At 36.7% G+C, this 9927-nt stretch overlaps 1 protein-coding gene across 1 annotated transcript in view; it reads right to left on the bottom strand.

Moving 5' to 3' along the window:
* Positions 1 to 445: 445 nt before the first annotated feature.
* LOC103799308 (calcium/calmodulin-dependent 3',5'-cyclic nucleotide phosphodiesterase 1A-like) overlaps positions 446 to 9927 on the bottom strand; it is a 43777-nt gene continuing 34295 nt past the window's right edge. The window contains exons 6-8 of the mRNA XM_009071615.1: positions 8159 to 8299; positions 3087 to 3187; positions 446 to 575 (exon numbers count right to left, since the gene is read on the bottom strand). Coding sequence (XP_009069863.1) covers positions 446 to 575; positions 3087 to 3187; positions 8159 to 8299 — 372 coding nt within the window. The remainder of the gene's footprint in view (positions 576 to 3086; positions 3188 to 8158; positions 8300 to 9927) is intronic.

Here is a 9927-nt window from a genome sequence, read left to right as displayed (position 1 = left end):
TATTAAAAGAAATATGTTTAAGAGGACACCTTATCTGTGTATATCTTTGACAGGTATATATATAGCTTTTAAAATATAAGTCTTCTCCCAAGTAGTGCTCAAGCTGGCAGCAGTGTGACCCTGCACTGTGGTTTTAACCCACTGTTAGACAAAGGTAATCCAGCTCAAGAGAAGCAGCATTGTGCTTTTCCTGAAGAGCTATCTCACCTGAGACACTGTCCACACAGCCCAGCACTGTCTCATCAGTACACAGCCTTACTTGGAAAATTATGTGGCACCTCCCAGAGTACTTAACACCACAGCAGCCTTCCCCAGGCCTTAAATATCCATCACCCTTTCCAGTGTCAATATTGCTTCCTCTAATTTAAACTCTTAAAATAGACTCCATGGGGAAGGCCTGATGAGTTTTATTATTTTCAAATACGTTTGATTGTCACAGCAGGTCTTACCTCCAGTCATCTTTGTTTAAATTAGCCAGGATGTTCATTTCTTCTTCTTGCATGAGTCTATATGCAGCACTTACATGATGATTTTCAAGAACAGAACGATCATTGTACAATATAGCAACATCTGACCTAGAGTTGAAAAAAAAGGCAAATTTTGTAAAAGTGTCCTGATGATAGCACTGTGAAAGATAAGACTATGTGTTCTCTATGAGAACTATTGACTACGTATATATCAAATTATAGTTATTTTTTCATATTGTATCAAATATCAATAAATTTTCCATCTTGGAACAAAACTTGGCATAAAATGTTTTTGTTATACCATTGTATGTACTGTTTGTGGGAAAGTCATATTTTTAAATGTGTGATGTTTCATTTATGTGATATAACTGTTACAAAACTTTGTGAGATCTTTGAGCTTCTTGACTGTAGATAGGACTGTAGGTAGAGCAACAGAAATGGTCTAATTAGGCTACTCAAGAGTATTCTTTGTAAATACAACCATTTCAAATGCACCAACAGCAGGAGCTTCACACATAGCATGGGTGTCAAGAGTTACTACCCCTGCTCTGAGAGATGTGATTTGGCCCATGCTACTCATTATCATAATAAGCTATAAATAAGAAAATATAAAACCCCTTCAATTTCATATGCTTTAAACAGACACCATCTTTCGTCTGAAAAACAGCCAAACCTTTTCCCTTATAACAATGGAATGGTAGAGATGCTAAGCTGAAATTTGGTTGCGCTCAAGTGCTTCCTAAAGACAGACCCACATCATAATGTTAGCATACTTGACAATATCCTTTCTCACTTAATTAAAGACTGATGCACAATACTGAAATTACATAGAGATTTTCACAAAATTTAATGTGGTGTGTATTTATCACACAGCTTCAAATGTCATTAACTCTTGGGGAATTTGTTTTGCCAAGACCTGATCTGACCTGATAAGCAACCTCAGGTCTCCCCATTCTGCTATACTTCTGTTCTGATAGAACTATACCCCAGCATTTTGATTTGGTCAAATGAAAAGTCTGTACTAGAAGAAAGGTGTGATGATTTAGCAGTGCAGCTTACTCTGACATAAATAAGGTAAATTCAAGCTTATTTTTCTTTTGAGCAATAGTATATATTGTCATGTATGGTACCAAGGAATCTAAAAAAAATTAAAATGGGATCAGAATCTTTATTTAGAGGGAAGAAACCATAACTTGCCTAAATAATCAGTATGTTTACACCCATAGTCCAACTAAAATCGTGGGAAAATCCATTTTATTCCAATCACATATGTTTATGAAGCACACTTAGATCAACATAGCTACTTATGGCTAGGTTTAAGCTGTGTTAAGATTTGCTGTGATTATGGCAGCCATTCCATCAGCTTTTCTCAGGCAAAAAAAAAGCCTGGAATCACAGCCCTGGGATGCCATATTAGGGCCAAGTTACACTAGGAGGGAAGAATGAGCTACATCACAAAACGAATACCTGTTTGCAAGTATGCTCAAATAAAAATCAAAGCTAACAGCTTAATTAATTTTCCACTCTTGCAATACTTTAGAGCAAAATGTTAAGGACAAAAATAGAAAAGTAATATAAACTTGGAACTACAAACAAAAGTTTATTTTTAGCCAGACTATGCTGAGGGAGAAAGTAATTATGTCCTTATTTCAGCTGCAAATCTAGAATTTGTCCATTATCAAAGGGCATATCTTGGGGCATGAGTATGTTACGGATTTAATTTAAATGTAACCATTTGGCACTTTGTCTATAAAGGTTAGCATGTGGTTGTTTCTGTTCAACATACTCATATTTCTGTCACTGAGCTGTTTTGTTAGAATATGCCAGAGCTATGCTGAAATTCTTTTTCAAAAGTAGCAAAAGTGAACTCCTCAACTGATGATACTAAAACCAAATTATAGCGTCCTGTAAGAGAACAATAAGATACTTTGTACTAGGTTAAGTATCAGGTGTACCATTTATCACCCAGCAATGGATTGGCCAGGGATTTTCCTTTGATAAGGTGGAAATATTTTAAGGGCGAGAGGTATATGCTGTTGTTCAGGACCAGAATGCTGCACCTGCATGAGAATACGGTGAGCCTAACTTTAAAACTGGATTCCTTTCTATATCTCTTTTTCATAACTGCTGCAGATGCTGTCAAAACATGCTAGGCAGGACTAGGTATTTCTAAAGCTGTACTTGAAGGTTTCTCCCTCTGCACCAGGACCCTGTAACTTTAATACACAATGTGAAATAAAACCAGGCACATTGCTGGAAATGAGGTGGTATTTTTATGAAGACACTGTAGAAGAAATTTTTGAGTGAGAATTATCAGAATATAAGTGAACAAATAGAGAAGTGAAGGGGCTTCAAGTCCATATTCTGAATATTTTTGAAATTTCTCTTGACATATCAGCCCCAAAATAGAGTGATTTCAAACACTATGGAGCTCCTTACTTTTCCACACTGTCCTTGTTCATGTGAATGGTCCCATTTACTGTACAGAGGTCAGGGAAACACTCTGTAAAATCAGAATGGCATGTCTACTTCCTGGCTGTATCAGTAAGAGGTATGAAACAGTTCCAACCAGTAAACAGCAAACTCCAGACATGACACTTAAAGGACCACTTTGCTTACCTTGTCTGAATATGAAAATTGTTTGTGGTCCCAGTATGTTCATAATCATGGACAGCAGCTGCAAAGATCATTGCTAAAATTTCCAGTTCTGTGAGCCAGTGCTGGTAAACAAAAAACAAATCCTAGTCACATTTTCTATAATAACCTAACTCAGATTAAACACCACTGAAATGTGTACTGAAAATGTTTTGCATTACCTTAAACTTAAACAAACTTTCCTCGTCTTATCCCAGGTAACTATATATCCATAACACTTCAGCATTATACAGTAAAATAAGCCCTTGTACTTATTATGATTTCTCTGAAACCAAATTAATGTCCTTATGGTCACTAGCAAAGTAAACATTGGCAGCTGAAAATATAGGAAATTATTAAGGGAATTACATGGTATGCTTTGCAACTGCTTTGAGTATCTAATCTGTTAGCCCATACATGGCACTTGCCAAATTATGGTATGTTAATCTAAAAACATAACAAGAAGTTAAGGTTATAATTTGTAAACTATATATACAGTTCATTAAAAAAATCAAAGATACAACATCAGCATTAACAATTTTACCAGTGTATATAGCACTAAAATTAAGCCCATGGGAGACTTTTCTGTTCTAAATTTTATCATACTTTCTACTAATGCAAAAAAACCCAAACCAGTGCATAAGGCTAGTATACAGTTACACAGAACAAAAGGTAACACAGGTCATGTATACAAAATAGTGCAGACCCTGGAGTTTTGTGCCTTTTTATAACCCTTGCTAACTGAGGCTGTTCTGTATTGCTCAGTTTTCAAAATAACCTCTGTTACCTTCTTTAAAGTTCTATTTCTTGAATGATAAATCATCCTTGAGGAAAGAATTTACTCTATCTAAAAATGGGGGCAGAAAAATCATATGATAATTTACCCCCACAGTCACAGGACTGATTAAGTCAAATGCCAGTCAAGCATTTCCACACGTAATTCAGATGTTTTTAGTGTAGAAGCGAGTTTCTGTACTAAAGGATCAAAGAATTATCTCAACTTTATGCACCTGAATATGCATATACATGTGTATGAATGGATATAAGATGTATAAGCTGCCAGAAGTAGTAAAAGTCACCAACAGTAGTACTTATTTCAAAGAAGAAGAAAGGAAACAACCAAGATTCATAAGTTAGAATAATGAAATAGGCCATTCAGTGACAGAATAAGACTGCTGAGGATCAACAAGTAGTGGCTGTTGGTGAAGCAGCATAGATACTAAAAGGCCAGAACAGAGGAATGAGAATGTACTGTAAGCAGTTCTAAAAATGGAAACTATGACCTTCATCATATTGTGTGCCACAAGAAACCAGGCCATGACCAGTCCTGGCTTTCACAATGTTTTCAACATACCGAATAGAATAGAAACACAGAAATTATTAGTAACTAAAGCTAAACATAAACTTTTTCTTTATGATGTCTTTTCAAAGGTCATCTTTTTTGGCAACCAAAATATTTGCTAGACAATGCATTTGTAAGTAGAAGAATGTTCCTTAAAACAATAGATATTGTGTGAGCTATGCAGACATTTCCTACAGCAATATATGAGAGCAAGCATTGTAAAGACGCTAGCTGTACAGTCAAAATTCAGATCAGTATTCAAATCAGAGAATCAGAGAACTACTTTAGCTAAAGAATTTCTAAGGAAGTAGAAGAAAGCTCTTAGAGAGGTAGTTAACAAGTGATTTTCTCATAGGGAGAGGGAAAAGCAGGTATCTGTGGGTCTGGAAGATTGCAAAGAGCTGAAATCTGCTTGCATCCTGAAAGATACTAAGCCATGCAGGTATAACACCTATTGTAAAATATGTCTTCTCTTGAGAGACATTTTCCGGTATTATAAATTGCTTATAAGCAAATAGAAATATTTCAATGTATCATGAGCTCTCTTTCAAACTACTTTTTAGAAAATGATGGATTAAAAACTGAGTAAGAAATGGAGTTTCACAGTGCACTTATTGACAGTAAAGACATTTTTTCCTTTACTTTGAGCAATACAGGTACGTGGGAGGAGAAAAGGGATGGTGGGAAGATGATCGATGACTCAAAAGTTCTTTACAAGATGTATTCCCTGGGACTTGGATTCTTAAATCTTTATAGAGATGAAAACTTCATAAATGCAAGCTTGAGTTACACATTTCAGTCGTGTCATCTGGGACTTAATCTCTTGGGAAGGTTAATAGATTGTGTGCCATCTGTGATATCTAACTTTCTAACACACTGATCTGAGGTGGCTGGATCTTGTTTCTTAAGATAGACAGCAATTTTTGAAAAATATAATGGCAATTCTATTTCTTTAACTCTGACTCTGAATATGTGTTATTCTTCACTGGAATCTGTCTAAAGGCTTGTGTAGAAGCACAAACTGACCAGCCAAATTTTTTGGGAAATGCTGAAGTATGGTTTCTTACCAGGTGCCTATAAAAGATACAAAATATATGATCTCAGCAACAAGAATCATGAAAAGGATTTTCTAAAACCCATCTCTTTGAAACATTTGCTTCAGTATGTCTTTTGTAAATGAACAATGAAGACAGCAATTCTGTGTAAGATTTGGAGTCAGTATCGTTTCCTTAGGATACAATGAAAGAATGATAACTTCAGATTGCACACCAATCTGCAAAAAAAAACCCCACACGTATTTGGTCTAGAATTTCCTCAATAATTTCATCCAATCCAGGTATTTGTTAGAAATACAGCAGAGTTAAAAGAGGTATGACAATGGATGTGCTCTGAAAACTATTAGCTTGAGAAGCAAATTTCAACTTGCTATTGAGTAGGGTTCTGGAGGGTTAACCAGGCAACAGGAAAAAAAACCCAAACAAAACCAACAAGTTAAATAGAACATTTTTGTGGTACTGCTACATTCTCAAATTGCAAGTGACATTTGGGACAGAAATACTTCGCAAGCTGCAGAATCACTAGGTCCTCTTTGAAACACCGATTACTATAAATGTTCCTTCTGCCTGGCAAGCTACATCTGTTCGAAGGCACTCTTGACTAAGTGTTGTCCTAGTTAGATATCTTTCCAAGAACTTTCCAGTATCATAGAATCATAGAATGGTTTGGGTTGAAAGGGGCCTTAAAGATCATTTAGTTCCAATCCCCTGCCATGGGCAGAGAAACAGCACAATTCAATATCATAATTCAGTAATTCAAATGTGAATTAAACCTGGCCTAATTTTGTAGCAGTGTTGCAACATTAATGAGATTTTGCAGCAGTAAAGTCTAAGCTTTTCTAAAAATAGTTTACCAAATTACATCAAAGTGCAGTTACAAGGTTAAGATGCTAATATTGTAAAACTTGAGTTGGAGTGCCTTTCTCATATTCATGTGCATCCTGTGGAACAGCAGATATTCAAATATCTATTTAGCCAAACAGATTCCTTCATTCAGTGTTCAAAGATATATAAAGTGTGTTGCAAAGTTGTTTAATCAATGGCTAAATGTCCCAAATTGACTAGGGTAGCTTTGGAAGTTGGAACCTTGTCCTGACATAATGAAAATCTGAATGCTATCATCTTTTTTGAAGGGCAGAGGAGCACAGATACAGTGAGCTAAAGGGATGTTTGAAGTGTATAATAGAACACAGGGATTTTCCCCCCGGGTAAGCTGCTGATCCAGGTGTATACCTGCAACAGAGACATGTCTCAAATCACTTAACTCTTGCAGTTAACCTTGCAGTAGAAGACAAGGGTAGGATAGGACCCAGAACCTAATCTCTTCAAGATTTTTCTTTTATTATAATATTATTTTGATAGATGAATATTGTATACAACAACTTTGGTTTGGAGTCATCTTGACAAGAGCTGTCTAGCCTCTGCTTCAGTCTGATATTGGAAGTTCTTTCTCAAGAAAACATCTCAATGTGAAAAGGAATCGGCTGGTGAAGACTCCAGGCTTCACTCAGGAAGTTGCATTGGAGTTAAAATGCAACTTAAAAACTTGATACTTAGAAGCAAAACACTTCCTTCAAATGGTAGAATAAACATCTGCAATGCCTAACGACCTTATCTTGCCCCCACTGAAGCCAAAGGCAAAGTTTTGAGTGAGAAAAGGCTTAACATATGCAAATGACTATTATTTATTGTGTATATGTTGGAGAAAAACCATGTAGAGTCAGCCTTATATTTTTCCTTTTCAAAATTCTTATGGAATTGTTTCATGGTTCAGCAAACAGAAATCAGACACTCTCCTCCCAGTTTGCTTTTTGGGTTTGGTTTTTTTTTAAACAAGTGTATTCACAGTGAAGACAAATCATCAAAAGACCATTGGCACCAATGCCCATTGTCTTTCAGTCAGTACTTACATTTGCCTAGTAAGGTGATAGTGAGGAGATTCTCACTACTGCCAGTAAATGTAAGATAAGCATTTAGAAATAAAAATGCTTGTGCAGACTCATTTCAGTTCCCAAATAAATAGTAAAAAATATTGTGACATTGCAAGGCAAATGTAATCTTCTGCCTACTATAGGTTCATAGATTATGCAAGAGTAGTCCTAAATAAGGTTATAAACTAAAAGAAAAAGCAGCTGCAGAGTTCAGGGCTAGGCTGGATGAGGCTTTGAGCAGACTGGTCTAGTGGGGCCAGGGGTTGGAACTAGACTGTCTTTCAGACCCCTTCTACCCCAAATCATTCTATGATGCTTTAATTCTAGGCCTGCTCTGATCTGGTACATTTTTCAATGGTCAGGACCTCAGCAGATCTTGAAGCTTCCTTGCCTGATCACACCTCCCATTCTGTGATGTGAAAGTAAAAAATTCTCACCTGCCCACTCCTGCAAATCTATCTCTTTTAATATGATATATAATACCCAAGTCCAGGCAACAAAGAGCAAAAAGGATTTAAGGAGGATTTTTTCCTCCTTTTCCCCTCCACATACTAAGAGTTTCAGCCTGAAAGAACTGTTAAAATGACATACAGTTTAGAGTTTGATGGTTGTTTAGAATCTCACTCTGCACAATTTTCAATTTTCCTTAAGAAAAGACATATGTACACATTTATTCAAAACAGCAGAGTCTGAGAAAAGAAGTAAAGTAAACTTCACAATATTTCTTACCATGATACCAGTGTGAATCATTATGTAATGCACAGTTTGAGTAACATCAGCTGCATGGATCAGATTGTGATACGGATTTTTGTACTTGCTGTAGCCAACTTCAAGAGCTTCAGCAAATGAAATAAGATTGGGAACAGGGATCTAGGGAAAAGAAAAAAATAAAATTGGTTTTCTCCTGCAACAGCTGCAAAGTTAATCATGCAATCACAAATAACATACCACAGAATGTAGCTAGCAAACAACAAAAGAAAAAATATAATATAAAGGTCTTATACCACACATGTATCAGTGAGTCTTCTCCCAATTCTTGTAGTTATTATATCCCTCTACATACACCATGCACAAGAAACTGCAGAGCTATCAACCAAATGGTTTTCAAGACATGTCTGTCTGTACCAGGAATACATGGATTGCTCAGCTAATAGAGGCATGACAGATAGTACTCGAACAATAGGATTATCTCCTTTTCTTCACCAGTTTTACCCTGCCTGAGACATGTTTTCCTTTAATCTGATAGTATATGACTTTCCTTCTTCCAGGCAATGTGTGAAGTATAGGGACTATCTAGTGCCACTTATTTTTGCATTGTGCTGCTTTTGGGTGGGATAGAGTTAATTTTCACCATAGTAGGTAGTATGGGGCTATGTTTTGGACTTGTGGTGGAAACAGTCTTGATAACACAGGGATATCTTAGTTACTGCTGAGCAGTGCTTACACAGAGTCAAGGCCTTTTCTTTTTCTCACCCCATCCCACCAGTGAGCAGGCTGGGGGTGCACAAGGAATTGGGAAGGGACACAGACAGGACAGTTGGCTCCAACTGACCCAAGGGATACACCACACCTTATGGTGTCATGATCAGCAACATAAAGCTGGGGGCTGGCTGGGGGGGGCCCTGCTCGGGGACTGACTGGGCATTGATCTGTTGGCAGTGAGAGCTATTTTCATTTTCATCACTTCTTAGGTTTTATTTCTCTCTCTTTGTTATTTTCCTTTTCATTCATTTTTATATTATTATTATTATTATCATCACTACCATATTATCATTATTAAACTGTACTTATTTCAACCCACGGGTTTTCTCACTTTTACGCCTCCAATTCTCTTCCCCCTATCCTGCTGGGGAGAGGAGTGAGTGAGTGAGCGAGTGACAGTTTGGTGCTTATTGCTGGCCTGGGGTTAAATCACGTCTCATATATAATGAAGTCACATTTTCCTCAAAATTTTTTCTATATTTAAAAACCTTTCAAGGTAAACAATGGGACTGAGAATGAGCTTAAGCCCACTCTCTACCAGTAACATCATGTACTTCTTGCCTGTGTTGTGAATGGTAGCCCTGGTGTGGTTCCAACTTCAAGCACACAAAGCTTGTTGGGAAAAGTTGAGTTACAAGTAACAATTAAAATAGTCAAAACAACTTCAGGGTGAGGCAGCCTCTTCATAAGGAATATGGAGTTTTGCAGTGGAGAGATTTTGAAGCCATAAGAAATCTTTCATTTCATACTACTCTAATGATAAATTTGGCATTTTGATCCATTTTTTTATCTCAACTTTTCAAATTTGGTTGTAAGTACTTCATATTGTATTGCACAGCCCTGCAAACACCATGGAAAAGAAGCTTTTTCTTTACATATCCATAGTTGGTTAGGAGAGGAAAGTTCAGTCAAAGCCCCTGCACAGTGGTGGGCAACACACTATGACCTAGATCATGAAAAAATACTTGGGACTAACTGCAGTTTTGTGCCTTATTGGTAATCTTTGCTCCATGAAG

Source organism: Acanthisitta chloris, unplaced genomic scaffold (assembly GCF_000695815.1).
Source record: "Acanthisitta chloris isolate BGI_N310 unplaced genomic scaffold, ASM69581v1 scaffold1943, whole genome shotgun sequence".
Classification (NCBI taxonomy): Eukaryota; Metazoa; Chordata; class Aves; order Passeriformes; family Acanthisittidae; genus Acanthisitta; species Acanthisitta chloris.
The sequence above is the reverse complement of the archived record's forward strand: the minus strand, read 5'-3'. Positions and strand labels throughout refer to the sequence as shown.